The sequence below is a fragment of the Sceloporus undulatus genome, chromosome 4 (genome assembly GCF_019175285.1).
Source record: "Sceloporus undulatus isolate JIND9_A2432 ecotype Alabama chromosome 4, SceUnd_v1.1, whole genome shotgun sequence".
Classification (NCBI taxonomy): domain Eukaryota; kingdom Metazoa; phylum Chordata; class Lepidosauria; order Squamata; family Phrynosomatidae; genus Sceloporus; species Sceloporus undulatus.
In genome coordinates, this window is record NC_056525.1 from 58,916,409 (window position 1) to 58,935,149 (window position 18,741).

At 40.9% G+C, this 18,741-nt stretch overlaps 1 protein-coding gene across 6 annotated transcripts in view; it reads right to left on the minus strand.

Moving 5' to 3' along the window:
* Positions 1-6,945: 6,945 nt before the first annotated feature.
* TMCC2 (transmembrane and coiled-coil domain family 2) overlaps positions 6,946-18,741 on the minus strand; it is a 129,990-nt gene continuing 118,194 nt past the window's right edge. For all 6 annotated transcript variants that reach the window (XM_042464680.1, XM_042464681.1, XM_042464685.1 and 3 more), the window contains 2 exons: positions 16,188-16,323; positions 6,946-11,421 (listed from right to left, as the gene is read on the minus strand). In XM_042464680.1, the coding sequence (XP_042320614.1) occupies positions 11,110-11,421; positions 16,188-16,323 (448 nt within the window). In that variant the 3' untranslated portion in view covers positions 6,946-11,109. The remainder of the gene's footprint in view (positions 11,422-16,187; positions 16,324-18,741) is intronic.

Sequence of the window (18,741 nt, forward strand, 5' to 3'; positions counted from 1 at the left end):
CTAACAAACACATTGAAATTACCGTATGTTCAGATGACACAAGTGAAAAATGTAAAACTAAAACATGAGGTGAACTTTCAGAAAATGTAATGGCTTCCCGCCACCCTCAGTTCAGGAACAAAACAGACATGAGGAAAGATATCAAGCTCCATTCCTGATTCTTTATAGCAGGTCCGGATAAGGGCAGAGTATTCCAGTTAAATAGTTGAGTAGATTTATACCAGTTGAGAAACAATTTAAGTAGAACCAGGATTATTGGAAAAATTAGCTTTCAAGTGTTTTCCTTATTCAATTTGAAATAAATAGAAATATTTCTTATTGTGCTGCAGCTTCACCTCCCATCCCTCAACCAGCATGACCACTGACCATTGCTGGGTGTAGGATTCTGGGAGCTGTAGTCCAACCCCCCCCCCTGACATACCCATTTCTTAGCTCTTCACCCAGTTCAGTACTGTGATGCTGTCTAGTGATCAGTGCAGGCCCACAAAAGTAGTGATGCAATTAGAATCCATTCTAATTTGCACCTTAGAATATGCTTTTGAAAGAGGAATAAAGTTCAGAGTGTTCCATGCGATGGTCAGGAGTGCCTGTTATCAGCTCCGGGTGATACGCCAGCTGCGCCCTTTCCTGGAAGTCAGGGACCTTGAGACCGTAGTACATGCACTGGTAACCTCACGTCTTGATTTCTGTAATGTACTCTACATGGGGCTACCCTCATGCTTGGTCTGGAAACTTCAATTAGTTCAGAACATGGTAGCCAGATTGGTCTCGGGTGCATCCAGAAGAGACCATATAACACCAATCTTAAGATCACTCCACTGGCTGCCCATCAGTTTCCGGGCCCAGTACAAGGTGTTGGTGATCACCTTTTTTTTTGTAAGCCGCCCCAATTGCTTTTGTAGAGAGGCAGGATATAAATAAATTTTATTATTATTATCATCATCATCATCATCATCATCATCATCATCATCATCATCATCATGCAGACACAAACCCAGATTTTTTAGGTAATCCTTGTAGTCTGCAGTAGCTGACTTCCTATGGAAAAGGAACCTCTGCAATCTGCTTTGAGAAGGTGGAAAGAATGTTGGACTGCATATTGGGGGACAGGTCATATTCCTTCAAAGTACATGTGCTGTACTGATGGCTGTGCTCCTACCATGTAACTGGAAGCTATTCCAAACATGGAGAGGATGGTTTCCCCATGCTGTTATTTTTAGTTCCATAAATCTGAGAGCTAAATGAAAGTTGCTAAAATGGCAGCTCCTATCTCAGCTCAAGGTCCAAGCAGAGGCATTTCTAAAGTGGCTGGCCACTAGCAAATCTTTTGTGGACAAACAGCATTCCACAAGCTCGGGTTCAACCTTGCTGAGGTTCTTTATTTCTTGTCACACTTGCTAGGGGACAGTGCTCTTCTGCTTCAAATGTTTCTGCAGGAAAGCAGATTTTGGTATGTGAACCTTCTCTAACCATTGCAGCACTCATATGAGACACGATGAAGCAGCTGAAATTAATTCATCTGAACAACTGTTAGAACCATAGGCATGCTATTGAATCTGACAACCCTACACGCCTTCCAGCTGTACGTTCAAGTTGTTGTCTCATTTCATAACCCTCTTGCAAATTGTCATCAGCTGAGGAACTAGGTCAGTACTGTGTCCCACTACCATCCCACACACAAACACATTCTGTGGCTGCAATCCAGCATCCCCTCTGCATAGCGTAAATATTCACATGTAGAGATATGTTGCACCACTGCTACACAACCCTCATGCAAAATAGCAACTTTGCGCAACATATATAAATGACTGGGTACTGTTGCACAGTGAGCAATGCACAGTGCACATCTTCAATGCACAATGTTGCTCCATGTGAAACTCTGCTTCCACTGCTGTCAGCAGAATACATCCACTGCACAATGCCAAATAATTCACCCTACATGTGTAAAGTAACTTTCGCATATGTACTAACAAGATACCAGCCTTTGTGTAATCATCTAGATTTAGGCATTACCTTCTTGAAATGTGCTTTGATCTCTCTAAATGCTTATCTTTAGACATAGCATGGAGGGTCATCAAGGGATCCCACATTTTAATAACTTCATGCATGTATATGCATCATATCCCTTGCCTGAAGTGGTCCATTAAGTTTAAGGAAGTTAAAGGATATTGATGAAAGTTACAAAGTTCTTTCTGAGTTGGGCTGGGAAACTTCGGGCCCAAACAGACAGGCCAAAATAAAGCTGCTTTGGGTCACTTTGGAGATATGCTGTTTAAATGATCCATGCGCCCTAAGAGGCCGGAAACTGTGACAAAGCTATGCTCCAGTCCTAAGGACCAGAACACAGCTCTGCTGCAGCTTCTGGCCTCTTAAGAAGCATGTGTCATTTAAACAGCATACCTCCAAAGTGACCTGAAGCAGCTTTATTTTGGCCTGTCTGTTCTGGTCCTTCATTCCTTTGAAATTTGATCCATATGAAGCTGCTCTTTCGAAAGTCAAGCTTAAGGCACAATATCAGCATACCAAGATGTTTCTGTATAAGTGAGGGCATGCCTTACTAAAACAAGGAATACTGTAAGACCATCACTGAGACCATTGTTTTCCCCCACCCCCCGGATCCCACTGTATTGGACTAGTGACCAGTTTCCAACATTCCATTTCTGAGCAAAGTACAGGAACATGTGTACTGGCCTCCATGGGTTCCTGGCTGACATGGGTTTTCTAGATCCATTTCACTCTGGTTTTAGTCCCTAATATGGGACAGACAGCTTCAGCCACCTTGGTGGACTGTCTAATTAGGGACAGAGTCATTTCTGGTTCTGCTGGACCACTCAATAGCTTTCAGTATCACCAGCCATGGTATCCATCTGGGATGACTCTCTAAGATGGGATGTAGAGGCACTGTTTTACAATGGCTTCGTTCCATCTCAGACAGGTACCGGTAAATCTGGAAAGTGGTGGAGGAATGCTGTTCTACCATTGGCCTGTAGGATCTGTCAGGGATATTTTCTGTCCCCCATGCTGTATAATATATACATGAAATGGCTGGAAGAGATTTTCTGGACTCTAGAGTTTGAGGGTCCAGTTACATAACCTTTGAAAACACATGTCCACAGCTTGGGTGCACTCTTGGATTCAGTCCTGAGCCTAGAAGCTGAGATTTCTATGGTGGCCAGGAGAGCATTTGCACAGTTAAGGCTTATGTGTCAGCTTCACCTATTCTAGAATTTTGAATATGGCTACAGTGACACATGCCTTAGTTACATCCCATTTCGATCACTGTAATATGCTCTATGTGGGGTTGCTTTTAAAGCATCTTTGGAAAATCAGCTGATCATTTCCTTCTTTGGAGGTTTTTAAACAGAAACTGGATGGACATCTGTTGGGAGTGCTTTGATTGTGAGTTCCTATATGGCAGGAGCTTGGACTGAATGACCCTTGAGCTCTCTTCCAACTCTATGATTCTGTGATCAAAACAGCTGCTGCCAGATTGTTAATTGAAGTGGGTTTAAGGGAGCATACAGCTTATTGCTTCACTGACTGCTGGCCCATTTCTTAATACCATTTGAGATACTGGCTATGACCTATAAAGCTCTATGTGGCTCAGGTGTACAGTATCTGAAGGAATGCAGTGTATTGTCCCACATGAGCCTGATCATGTTTAGAGATCTTCAAGATAGGGCCTTCTCCCCATCCTGTCCCCCTCTTTCAGTAGAAGTTTCCAGCATCTAAAACTCTCTTTCTCAAAAAGCTAGGCTGTTCCTCCTCGCTCAGTGCTGTCCTTCTGTAGGCAAGTAAACATTTTTCTCTTTATACAGTATACAACTTTGAGAACTGATTGCTCACAGGGAAAATGTACCTTTTATAATGTACTGTATTGTCTGTATTTGTTGTTTTATTTTTTAAATGTGCTTTTGGTTTGCTCTTAATTCTGTTGTTATCATTGTGTGCCTTTAAGTTGTTTCCATCTTATGGCAACCCTAATGTGACACTATCATGGGTGGTTTTTAGTTGTTGTTTTTTGCAAGATTTGTTCAGAGTGGGTTTCATTTGCCTTCTTCTGAGGCTGAGAGAGTGTGACTTATCCATGGTCATGCAATGGGTTTCCATGGCCAAATGGGGATTTGAACCAGAATCATAATTCGACAACCAAAGCGGTACACCATGCTGGCTGTCGTGGAGAGTTCAATTGTATTTTCACTTTTGCACATTGTGAACTTTTAAAATCTCTGTAAGCTACATTTAGTTCCAGGGCTGGGGAGGGAGGGAGGAAAGGGGAGAGAGAGATTAGAGAATTTTAGCAGGTGGTGCTTGAGTGACAAGCAACATCTGCTGAAATCACCTCTTCTGCACAACTATTAAAAGTACAGGAACCCTGCCGTTTCCCACCTAACAGCACTACAATAAGCCAAAGTGAATGCATTCACCATTTCCCTCCCCATTTCCCTCCTCTTGCTCCTAGAGCAAGATTTTTGTTCCTAGATTTTTGTTGCCCCAATGTTGCACATGTACAAATACCTTCACACTGAGCCAAAGCATTCTGATGCCAGCTGAGAATGAGTGGTGTGTGCGCCCAGGCTTTCAAAACACTTCACATACAAAAATAACATCTCTTCCTTGACTCACTGTGAAACTATCCCCCCACCTGGAGATCCAGAGAAGTACTGCATAACAATTCACCAAGACCTCAGCTAGTGCCCTGAAACCTGGTAACTTTACTGCCAAAGAAGAATCCCCATTTGTGATATCAATTACAGTGTCTCAAATCCAGTTTATAACATCTGGATAGAGGTAGAGAAAGGAAACAAGAAAGGACACATTCCAGTGGTTTCTCTTTGCTGCTCCATTTCATTTCAATGGAGCACTGAAACTGTGGAAGAGAATTTCTTAATGGTTTGCTCTGCTGGTGAGTGGCACCCAAATCCTAAGCACTGGCTCTGTATATTTGCAAAGACATTGGCACTGAGGATAAGAGTGGTGTGCTGTGATGCTCAGCTGTCACTACAAGGAATATAGCCCAAGTGTAAGTATCTTTAAAGTGAGCAAGAAGTCTTAGGGGCTTCTCACATGTACTTATTGAGAATGGTTATTGACTCTCTCATAGTTTTAAAGTAACTTCATGAAAATGCTAAACTGTTTTGAATGAGTATGGAGACAAAAAAAACCCCAATACTTATGTTTTGATGATGCTCAAAGGGGTCAGGCCCAAACTAATGTGCTTTTTGGGCTTCTAATTCATAATGATATAGTGTAGTACTTAATCCAAGTGCAGTGGAATGAAATATAGCCTGAGCAATAAAACACTCTTATTACTTTCTGGTGCTTTATAAATAGTTCCTACTCCTCTTGTCATGTACACAAGCTTTTGCTCTAAAGTTCCAGGGAATGTTTCATGGGGCTGGCCTTTTGCTACATCACTCCACTTGTCTTAGCATGGTAGCATGTCATCATGTCAGTACTAACAAATCTGAATGAAAAATTTAAAATAAAGAATTTAAAATGAAGAATTTAAATGGCAGTGGGAAGGAGGCACATGCAGGACATTATGCCACAGAAATTAGAAAGAAGCCATCTCTTAGACAAGGACACTGATAACATTTCTGGGCAGTACACTGGTATTCATCAAAGGACTGGGCAAGCAGAGAAGCTGCAGTTTTCTACTAGGAACTTTGGGCAGGTTCAAAGTAGCACAAGTGTCTTCAGTTTTCTACCCTATTTTGTGTGAACTATTTGATTTCTGCAATTGCACAGAAGCCATATCTGATGTGAACATCTCAAGGTCCAGAGCTTTGGTGGGAATGGCAGCCAAATTTCCACCCCCAGCACCCGCCATTATCTGCACCAGGTCCAGAACTGGCAAAAATAAAAATAAAATTAGAAGTGCCCAGGCACGTGTTTCCAGATGGTGGGTGAGTGGGCCAGGCTGCAATGGAAGGGAATCTGTGTTACACCAAAGCCACTCCTGCTGGATGTTTGGAAGAGAACCCCCAAACACTTAAAACTAGCATGAGGGGCGCTGGAGGTTCCATAAGTTGAATGTAGCCTGTACTTTGTCCACTCTTCGGTTGCTTCTTTTCCTATATTGCCTCAGAATGGCTCCTGTTTTGGAGGTTTTTAAACAGAGGCTGGATGGCCATCTGTTGGGGGGGGGGTGATTTGATTGTGTATTCCTCGTTGGCAGGGGATTGGACTGGATGACCCTTGTGGTTTCTTCCAACTCTATGATTCTACAATCATGGCAGCCCCTCTCTTTATTCTCCATTCTATCAGCATCAGGACCTGCTACCATCTCTGAACACAGTCTTTACGCTAGTCCAATACTTTCCTTCATTTTACATCCTTGCTGTTAGACTTCTAATACAGCAACTTTTAATACGTTGTACAAATGGATAACAAAGGAAGACAAAAAGTCAATTGTCCCCTGACCACCTGGAAGTTTTGCTCAGCCACTCTCTTGATCTGCAGTGTTTACTGCCAATTTCTTCTTAAGGTTAACACCAAAGCTCAGAAAGCTCAGTAAACAGAATTACAATGCCTAGGATCAATGGTTCAATTTAATTAACTAATCAGATTATCTAGCTAATTTCACCTCCAAGAAAAACTCATTCCAAGGCTTCAAAAGTTACCCTTTTGACTACAATTCTCAGAGATGGCTATTGGCTGGTGGATTCTGGGAAATGTATTCCAAAAAGTAACCTTACCTAGTTGTGGTCAAAAAAACTCATCTTTATTTTTGTGCTAAATGGCAAACTGCTTTTACACAACGGCCAGAGACATGTGGCATACACATCGATTAATCCTTACCTTCCACATAATTGTGAGAAACTAGCACTTTCATCTTTTACCATCTGATCCATTGCCATGTTTTTCTCTGTAGAGTACATACCCCTTCTCATGAATGGTGTCTCCACAGCAATTAAGAATAAAGGACCTTTCCTTTGCCAGTGTTTTAAAATGCTTTTTATTTGAAAAAGGCAAATGGAAAAATATAATGAAATGAAACCAGAGCTTCCTCTGTATGGGTTTCCCAAAGGGAAACAGATTTTATACCACGGGATGGAAGCAGGACAAGATTCAAGCATACATAATAAATACAGTCAAACAGTATCAGAAGACGATAATGCCAAGGGGGGGGGGGGGGGGGAACTTGGCTTTCTTCTATGACAGAAGACCGCAATCTTGCCAGTTAAAACCTGCCATAGGGCTAGAAACATAGCACTGTTGAACTTGCATTTCTATGTGCAGTGGACATGGAACCACTAGAAGCTAATTCAGTAAGAAATTTCTTTTGTACTGTAATGGACAACTACATGATTGCAAGGATCATGTGTAAATAAATTCCAATTATGAATTAAGAGGATGATCAAACACTCTTTCTCCTGAAATGGTGGTTGAAGGGATTATACCATTCCGTAAAAGGTAAAACCTTGTAGAGTTGTCGGCCCAAGAATTCTTCATCCATAAATGTGGTCATGTTATGTATGACTGATGGCATGAAACAGTTCTAAATTAGGTTTGACTCAAGTTGCCAATGAAACTTAGGATATGTCCACATGCCATTTGTATTTTTGTTAAGGTAGGGGATGAGTGATTGCTGGTGGAATGGGGGGGGGGATAGTATGCCATGTTAGTTCAGTTTAGATTGATAAATATAAATCACAAATGAGTATAAGGCCACAAAGGACAATTGCCATTGTTTCCTTCTGGAACCCACAAGCTTGATAAAGTTACCAGTTCTTCTTCCACCAGCCTATAATTCAAAATACTAGACAAAAATATCCAATCGCTTTAAAACATACACTGTTAAAGTTTTCTGGTGGGTGGAGTGGTTGGGAAGGGTTGGAAATCTATAAACATGAAAAAGTCCAAATAAAATATGAATCTCATTCAGGTTATGCATTTCCCTCTTTTTGTGAAAAATATTTTTGGGATCTTTGCTTTAACTTCATATACTTTTTTTAAAGGCTGAAAACAGCAGCAACTCTACCTGGGGCTTGTAAATTTTTCTTTTTTTGCACTGTATATCTCAGAAGTTGCTAACCATCACTGGCTATGATACCTGGGGATTGCTTGGAATTATAGCTTCCATTAGTACCTTTTTCACTCTTTGCCTGTAATCCCTCCCCCAAATTTTCACCCCCTCCACTGCAAAACTTCTACAATCTGTTCATTGGTGACAAAGGGCTGGATCAAAGCTAGTACAAAGTCATAACCAAAGATGAAAGCTCTAGTCCTGCACAGAGTTACACTTCTCACCATGAATTGTGGCCAAAATCTTTTATTTCATGTTCTGGAATAGCTTTTTTTTGTCACTGAGAGTTCTTTCCCAAGTCATTCAACATTCATCCCGACATTATTAAATAAATTATCCATGCACATTACGCTACAAAACCAGCTCCTCCTGGAACTGATCAGGAAAGGTATGCTGTTTTTGAACTCTTTAGGAAAATATATATATAAAATAAATAGATATATACATTAAAGAAATGTTGAGTTTTTCACATCTCCATGGGTTATTTAAAGGCAGTTCTGAGATTGCTGTTTACACATGATGGGTTTTGTTTTGTTTTTAATCACAGAGATTTCCTTAGGAAAAGGCAATGCATCCAAGACATGAAATCTAGACCAGCATTCCATGATGATATCACAGAGGTTGGTTCTATTAAGGCTCAGATCAGGGCTTGGAAAGTTACCCTTGGACTTCAGCTCCCAGCATCCCCAGCCAGCATGACAACACTGAATGGGGGTGATGGGAGTTACAGTCTAAAACAGTATGTTTTCCAGGCTTTGGGCCCAGCCACTTTAGGTTTGATTCATCTCTCCAAAGAAATGAGTAAAATGCAGGCTCTCAGGGCCAAAAGTAGCTGCCTGGGTTTGAAAATGAGCCATCTGGGATGATACCATACAGATGATATCCTTGAAAAATCAGAAATGATTTTACATAAGAAAGAGCAAATTTATAAGTGATTTACAGAAAAGGGAGAAAGGAGAAACAAATAATTGCTATGTCCAATGGATAAAATTCAGCCTTTAAGAAAGGCAGAATCTCAGCTGATAAAGCATCTTCTTTTGTTGTAGTGTTGCAGATGGGAGATGAACTTATGAAAATTCTTTCTCCACAATTTCTCTGAACTCTGTGGAAGTGGACAACACTTGGATTCTAGGATCTTACAGCCCAGACATTTATAATAGGTTGTGTCATAAAGTGCATATGCTCATGAGTTTTCAGTGCCTCCTTCCTTAATGGTTGGCATCTGCCTAGAGTTCTCACCAATGCAAAATTGCACAGTCATGGTATTCACATATTTAAATCTAAATAGGTAAAACGGTGAGGCGGTAAAGCCTGGTATTGTGTAACTGTAGTTTGCAGGAGAAAAAAATATATAATTTTTGAAAAACTCATGTAAAAAACTTCCCCTGTATGTAACTAACTAGCAATATTTAGATGGAAGATTCTATCAATTCTTCTAGCTCCTATGCAGGATTTCTAGTTGCATGAATGTTGTTCTTAGCAACACTTACCTATCATAAACATGATCCTAGAGCTATACGCACACATGCACCAAAACAAATTTGTCCACCCTGTCACCTCAAGACTGTCACTTCAAGTCTGCTACATAAGAAGATCTAGCCTATGTTGTACTGAAGCACATGTTTCTGTTATACTACTTACAACATTCATGAGTCCAACTTACAATTAAGTCTCCCTTCTGCCAAACAAAGGAAGTAATTATTTTTTTGCAAATACCAGTATATCATCAGGCATGAATTCCTCTTCTACATCATTTCATTTTCAGCCTGGGAAGTGTGCCATATCCTAGCAAAGTTACTATAAAAATAGTGAGAACACTTAGTAGTGTGAATAGATGCCTTCATATAAAAAACTTTACACCAGGACCCTTAAAGGCTGAAAGTGATCAGTTACTTTCTACTTTGTGAAAAAAAATCTCCACTGAAGGATGTGATCCTACATCTCATGAGCTCTATTTGTAACATTTACTCCAGTATGCAGAGATTGGGGGATAAGTAACAGCCAAGTTCTCTATGGTAGAATCTGATGAAACATTGCCATATTCAAATAGGGGCTCTAATTTGGAACAGAACAAGGGTTTTTTAAAAGCCATCTTGCATTCCATTTTCTCTAGGGACACAGGAGATGTGAAGACAATCAGATTTTTTTCCTATCCAACATTTGATTCAAAACAAAGAAGCAGACTTGTGAAATCAATAAATTAACACACACACACACACACACACACGATTGTAAGATTCGCAGATGCAATGTCTGAATTTCTTATAAGTCTCTGAAGATATCAAACAAAAGCAAAGAGAAAGAAAACAAAGCCAACCAAAAATGATGAATTTGCACCAGAATGGTAGATGCTTTCTTCCTAAATTCTGCCTCCCTTGGGCATTAACTGTTAAAGCAACCAGCAAGGTTGACAAACCCATAACAATAAGATGCCCAGCTACCCTGCTGGTATATCAACAGTTCTGAAGGAATGGAAAGTTAAGTATCCATGTGACTTGGACAAGCTGGTGTGATATGTACATTCTACTCCTTGAACTCTGTGCATGATCCTAAGGGACAGTAGTTTATCCAAAAAAAGGAGGGAAGAGATAAAAGTTCACTTTCAGTGCTGAACCTTTGTCTTCCAATGTTAGCATTGTGCCTGGGAACAAACTTTTCACCATCCTTCTCAGGCAGAAAAATAGACCATCCAAGCAACCACTTTCAAAAATCATCATTCCTGTTTGCATATGAAGCTTGGCCATTAAATCTTACTTTGCCTACTTTAAAGAATGACGAAGATGTAAGAGAAGGAGGATTTTAAAAAAAACATAGGCTTCCTTTGCCTTCCTGATGTCCTGTGCAGAGGCATCCCAGAGGAGTGAGTTATTTGACCTCTTACAAGTGCTATGCAACTTACACTCCCTATGGCTGGGATGACATCGGACATGAATAAAAGCTGCTGTGCAGAGGAGGCAAGTGAAGATTACATACTCCAAGTGGACAAAAAGAAAAATTAATCAACTGGGAGACTAATTTCATCTCCACAAGAAAAAAAACAAATACCATGCAGCCCTCGTACATGGCTGCCAGAGGAATCAGCTAGGGAGCAGCACATGTTCCAGAAGATAGGTGATGGAGTCCCAGTGCTTCCAGAGGAGGAACAGAAAGAGCACCAGGAGGGTGGTGCTCAGGAGACGCATGCGGGTCTTCATCAGGGGTGTGATGAAATTGGCAATGGTGGAGACAAAGACAAGGAGCACTGCCATTAAGGCCAAGATGACATTGATGAATTTGCCCAGCAGAGCCCGAGCATTGGCATTTTCCACCCCTTCCAGCTGCACCACTTGCTGCTGCTGCTGTTGAAGCTCCAGCTTGGTGACACGAGTCAGGCAGGATTCCACAGCCTCCTGGAGCAGAAACAAAAAGAGGTAAAGTTAATGCAAGTGTGGGATGGGTACCATAGCTCTGTGCCAGAGATGCCAATGCCATGCTAATGGCACCGTATTCCACTCTTACATATAACAGGTAGAATGGTAGAAAGAGATATGAAAGACTCTCTGACCAAAACCCTGGAAAGAGATGGTATGAATTACAAATAGACTTAATTAGGCTAAACGACAAAGTCTGATGTACAGTAAGTCTGCTTCCTATATCCTTCTGATGGCTGCAGGTCCATCTGTCTTGCCAGACATACTGCCAGCCTCACACTGTTCTGGCTCAAAGAGGGGGAACACAAGCTGAGCAGCTGCAACACTGCAATATCAACATTATGGTCCCTCTGATGTCTCCCAAAGAGGTTAGGAATGGCACCCACATTCTCCTCAGGGCCTTCCATGATTGAAGATAGTAGAGGTGCAACCTCAGGTGTAGCAGCATGACCCTACCCTCTTCATATTTGTTCTAAAAGACTATCTCTTTGTGTGCATATTAATATTTAGTGGAAACACCAGACATAGAAAAATAACTGAAACTAAGAAAATGGTTATCAATCTGGACAGGACACCACTGTGTACCTGAAATCCATACAGTGTTTATATGTGCGTATCTATGCTATACAATGGGACCTTGTTATCTGCTGGGATTTGGTTCCAGGACACCCCCCTCCCCCTGTGGATAACAAAATGCATGGATGCTCGTCCCATTCAATATAATGGCATAGTAAAATGGTGTCCCTTATATCAAATGGCAAAATCAAGGTTTGCTTTTTGGAATTTATACTTTTTTGGAATATTTTCAAGACGTGGATGCTTGAGTCCGTGGATACAACAGATTGAATCCGTGGAGAACTGACTGTATTATAAAGTCTGTCATACCATACAAATTCACATTCTTGATCACAGTCATTGAAACTGGTGTGCTGTCCAACAGAACTGAAAGGAAGATTATCGTAAGGTTTTAGTGAATGTTCAACTATACCTTCCAAACCCATACTTTGAATTTTTGTATTTTGGGTTCTGGAATGCATCAGTTTGATCAAACCTGTTATTTAGATTTAGGATAACATCTTACACAGATCCACACAAGTTTTGGGGGGGGAAAATGGCAAAGTCAATCTTATTTCAGAAAATTGGTCCATTTTGCATCAAGCCTGCTATTATTATCATTTTCTGGATTCTAGTTGCTACCAATCAAATTTTGCTTCATTTCAATCTCAAGTGCAATCATTAATATCAACTTGGAAGTGATATCATTAATATCAACCCAGGCAAGGCTGGGTAAATTATTGTGTGTACCTCTCTGTGCATAACATCTCTAAAATACATATACAGTTGGCCTTCCACATTTGTGGCTTTGACTTTTGCAGATTTAATTATTCACAGATTTGATTAATATGTTCTCTCTAGGAATCTCAAGGTCCTCCAGCATGATTCTGTTGTGAACATCTGCCAAAAGGTACACTGGAGGACCTAGGCATTTGTAGGTCCTCCAGCACAATTTCATGGTCAGCTTCTAGCATATCTTGGCAGCAGAATTGCCCTGGAGGACCTAGAGGTCTTTAGAGAGATATTCTCTCTGGTAAAAAGTAAAAGGAAAAAATAGTGGGGGGTTTTATTTGTGGTTTTTCCACTTTCATAGTTGTCCTGTGCCCCTAACTCCTATGAATGTAGTTGTATAACTAGATACGGCCTCCTAGAATTAAATTTCTTACTAGCAAATGGGAAGATGCCATTGTCCTCACATAGTTCCTTTCCCTACTCCTGATTCATATTGGGGGGAGGGATGGTGTCGTGGGAGGAAATCATGCCAGTTGCCCAAGCTACATAGTTTCTTTTAAAGATGCTGTATTGTTATATGTTGCCAGAGTGGAAAATATTTGTGGAGGACAGATCTACCAGTGGTTACTAGTTGCAGGAGTTAAATGAAGTCTTCACATTCTGAGATACTCTAATTGCTAGAAGTTAGGGTGATGTCTCTATTTTCACTTTCTGGTATGCTTTCTAAGAAATGGTCTGATTTGTACTGGAGAAAAATGCTAGAAGAGGCCTGAAAAAGTCATGTACAAATTTTCTGGCTTCAGCTACCTGGTGCAATATCCTATGTACCATGAAATGAACCAGATTTAGGTGCATGCAATGGAGCTGGCAGAAGAGAACTTCCCCACTTCTTGTGCACCACAGCAGCCCCTCCAACCCCCAGAAAATGGTACACAGAGGATATGATGTAGGAAGACCACCAAAAGTCAGGAAGAATTTGATAGTTCCCCCCCCTATATATATAGTTTTATCTTTTAAAAATATGTTTTATTCTTGCAATAACTATGTTTTAATACTGTAATAATTTAATTCCTTTTTAATCTACTTTAAAAAAATGTTTTCAATTGTACAGTTTTTAATGCTGTGAAGCCGCTCTGAGTCATAGTCCTGGGAAAAAAGTGGGATACAAATAAATATAATAAATAAATAAGAAAGATCTTTGGAAAGCAAAGCCCTTCCCACAAGCAGAAGGAAAATATTGGATCCAGTCCACATCACATTTAGTGGATGTGGAAATGACAAATGACCTAGCAAGATGCACATCATCATGTGTACCACATAAATGCCACTGGTACCGTGTTAGCTAAAAGCCTGTCTGTGCCATCATGGAGTCCTGAGGCACATCTGTGGAATAAAGATATCTGGCATTTATCAAAGAGCTCTCACTTTAGAGAAGATGCATGAAAGCCCCATGGAAGTACTGGTGAATACTTCAAACATTTTAAGACAATTATGGTCTCCACTTCTATGTCATCCATTTAATAACAGTACACTCTTTTCTTTTCTTTTTTCATTTCTTTGTATGAAATTCAGTCTCTCTATAATGTTCCTCACATTGCCACATGGTGGCAGAAGAATACTTCATAGAGCAAGAATGCCTTTGTCTATTAGAATTAATGGAAACACTCTGTGTGTGTGTGAGAGAGAGAGAGAGAGAGCATATTTTGTACAAGACAATGGTGACGTACAATGGAGGCCAGATGCTGTTATGAGAGAGTAGATAGGGAACTTAATTATAGCACAAAAGATTTCGTTTCCAGAATTCAAAATTTATTTCCAGAATTCTTTGAGCTGCTAAACAAACCTGGACAGGATCACAGCGCCCTTTGCTTCAGTTTCCACAGTGATACAATTAAATGAAGTGAATCCAAGATTGACCTCAATAAAAGCACTTAGGATCAAAAACATTACTGCCGGAGTTTACATGTATCATGCCTCCCTCTCGATAGATAAGGTAGTAGGACAATTTCTGAACTAGGTAACAACTAGTGTTGTCAGTCAGCCAATTTCAGGAGGAAATATATAAATGACAAGGGATCTTGTCACCTTACAGACTAAAGTTTTTTATTTGGCAGAACCCTATAGCCAACTTCATCAGATGGACAGATTCTTGTGGGTTTTTTGTTTGTTTGTCATTGTTTTTGTTTGGTTTTTTCCCCTTCTGAAATTGAAACTGAAAGGATTACTACAGCAACCCGGGAGAGGCCAAAGGTCTATTCTAACTTATTAGGGTTACCTATCTAGATTTCCACAAAGCTCTGTTCCTTTAGAATGTCTCATGACCACAGCTTCATTATTTTGCCTCTCTTTTACTTTGCCTGCACAGAGAAGACAAGAGAGGAGTGAAGTTATATGTTGCTACTTTGAGACCTATCTGAGTCCATTTCCATGCAGGGAGAAGTGGAAAGGAGAGCAAAACAGCTGAGCTGCAACCCTGAGGGCCAGTTCACCCAAAGCAAATGTTATGTGGTCTATAATTTCCTGGTTTAAATCTTATCTTTATGTTTGAGAACAATTCTATGTGATTTGGGGCCAATGTCTGTTCCTGAGTATGGCTCCACACTCCCATGCAATGTTTTTCAATATTGATAATAAGGTTTTGGTAGTTCACTGTGATTTTAATCTTACACACAAAATAGCACAAGGAAGTGCATGGCATTACTGAGGTAGGCAACTGATCCATCTAGCTTACTATTGCTTCTAAGTATCATCTAGTATTAAGGTGCCCTCCAGAGCACATACTATGCATGCAATAGGTCCAGGTACCATCCCTGACATTTCCAGGCAAGGTTGGGAAAGGCCTATCTAACTCAGAAGCTCTACTACTGTGCTCTAGTCATAGTCCACAGTATAGGGACAGAAGAGAATAGAATGAAGATTGAGGCTCTAAAACAGGGCTAGGGAACGTTTGCTCCCTTCCCCTGATGTTTTGGACTTTGACTTCCAGAAGGCCCAGCCAGCATGATCAATAGTAATGAATCATGGGACTTGTAATCTTAAAAATCCCCAGGATTACCTTACAAATGATCTAAAACTATCTTCTGCAGATACTCTCACTTTAGGACTCATTCCTCTCTTCCTGGGATAAAGGGCATCTTTTCTCTCATTCATATTTTATCCATCCAAATCATCCATGTTCAGGACATCATCTGGAGGCCTATGACATAATTCTAGTGCTTAAGGTCTGGTCCTTAGTACAACCTATATAGGACTTGTATGTAAGTTGTTCTGAGCTCTTGGAAGTTCCATTTGAGGAGAAAGGTCTTGAATCCCGGTCTGAGAGAAAGGTGAGATATAAATAAAGTCATGGATGAATGGATAGAGGTGTGCGTGGTTACATTTAATTCATGGATAATGAGTGGGTGAATGGGTTGGAACTGTTTGATCATCTGTCCAATCATTCTATGCATTCTCCATACCTGAATGTCCCTGGCCCTCTCATAGGATTGGTAAGCCACCTTCTCCTCCATGCTGGCCAATTCCTGTTTCAGATTGGTCATCTCATTCTGGTGAAGCTCTGTTAAATCATTCAGCTGCTCTTCCAGACGCTCATATCTGTACAGTGGGCAAGAGGGAGAAAAAACAGTCAGGTCTGAACACATGTCTGAGCTAGAGATGTCATTGAAGCACAACTATTATTTTTGGGCTTGGAAATGAACTCAAGGGACTTGTAGCACTAAGACCCAAAGAAGAAGTTAACTCAGGGCTGGCAGCACCATAAAATAGAGTGAAATATCTGCTTCAGGAAGATGCTGTTGCGAGCCAGCAACAGTCCTTTGCTCTTCATCTTTGTTAGTGAATTGAGATTTGAGGCAGGTATGGTGAAGGATATTATCCAGTCACCACTCTTCGATTAAGGTTTAATTTCCATTCCACTTTGTATTTGTAATGAGGGGAAGGCACCATCATGTCCTTTGTCTCAGGCAGCAAAGGGTCTTGGGCTGGCCCTGACTAAGCTTCTGAGCCTCTGTTGTGACATACATTGAAATTGGGCCAGATAATAATTCTCCAATTCCCCAACAGTCTTTCATGTTTTTTGAACCATATTGCTAACAGTCTCCCTCTGTCTTCCAACTTTTATCAGCCAGCAACAACAGAGCCACCCAGGAGAGAGAAAGAGAGAGGTCCATTTTGGCCCACTCCTCTCTTGAACCCTCCGAAGAGCCCTGGGTGGGGGCTGACTAGCAATGGGAGTAGCTCTTGGGAAATGAGCATCTTCCAGGGACCACCAAGCCTTCCAAATACCTTTGTGAGGAGGGAAAGAAGAGACACACCTCCCTTACCCCATGTACAACTGCTAATGGTGGTTAAATGCAGAAAGGGAAGGATGCAGGGATTAGGGAGGGTTGATGATAATATTTTGGAGGTGGGAAGACTGGTGTGGAGCATGGCACGTGGTGAGTGACTGTGTAACATTGACTTGACTCTGAAAATAAACAGAAGTTATTTTTGAGACAATATGATGTGAACTGTTCTCACCAGTACTGGAGGTATTTCATATATCAACAAAATACTGCACCATTATGACAGGCACTTTCCCCCCCAGTTAGGGAAGACTCTTGTGTTGAATTCCTTGGCCCCCTAGTTGTCAAAAAATCAAAACTGAGTGGCAAGGGATTACAGAGACTGATAAATAAGAACAAAAATATCCTGCCCAGTAACTTGCCTCAACACTAGTTTTGTTTGGAGCTTAATGACTTACACGAGCATAAAAACTGCCAGGGAAAAGATCCTGGGTAGCCAGTTTGTTAGTTTGTTTTATTTTTGTTACACTTTTCAACACAGACCAGCTCACAACAGTTTACAATTCAAATTCATTCAATGATATTATCATATTATGGATAAAAGGATGTGTATGAAAGATTCTTTTGGTGGCTAGCAGCTATTGACATATTCCTGGATCCAGGCTTTTCTCTCCAGAGTGAGAAGGCAGAAGGAGCTGCAGATGGACTCAAGCACTGGCTGAAGGCAATGCTAGTCTACTGGCAAAAAATCTTGTTAATGAGAAAGCAACCTCTGTATTTTCAGAGAAGAGCTATGTACTGATTGGCCAGCCTTTGTGCTGCTTTCAAGAGACAACCTCTCCCACTGTCTAAGCCAAAGTACCAAACCCCAGACAACCACCTATAACAACAACAACAAAAAAAACCCACAAAAACACCTTTAAATAGCAATAAAGGATCTAATGGTACCTTAAACAGACTAACTCATGTTTCACATCATAAGCATTTGCAGGCCAGAATCCATTTCATCACAAGAATAAAGTGTTATCAGCACTTGGCAGGGACATGTTTAACAGGCACATAGAAATTATAAACTGTACAATCAAATAGCTAGGAACTGCTAAAACTACAGTCTGACAATACTTTATAAAACACAGTCTTATGTTCACAGGCAAATGGTAATTTAAATATAGCAAAAAAGAGGAACTGAATCCAATGATCTCATGAACAATCCCACGCTTTATAATAATATTTTCTAATTAAAACACCAAGGAGAATAATAAAATACATTTAAGCCCATACCATGCTGGAAAAGAAAAATGCATCAAAATATTTTTTTTTCTGCATATGTTTTTCCTGTCTGCCTTTTTTCCTCCTTGGAAACTTCACTATTGTGAAAGCAGGTTTCTTGTCAGAACCTGGAAACATCCCATGAAGCTGGATGGTGGAAAGTTTGGGACAGACAAAAGGAACTACAGCTTCACACAGTGCACAGCACAAACTGATATATTCCAGCTATGATCCTACATGGAGGAGGACACCCTGGCTTCAGTCATCCATGCTCTAATAACCTCCAGGCTGGATTCCAGTTAGGGTTACCATGTCCCGCCCCCAGGTGGGACAATCCTGCTTTTGAACCAGGCGGGGGCACCCTGTCCCGGTTCATTCCTGGACCCGAGTTTGCCCCGGGTCTGCTGCCGCGGCTGGTGCCTATGGCACTGCTGCGCTGGCCATTGCGTGCAGCCACTCC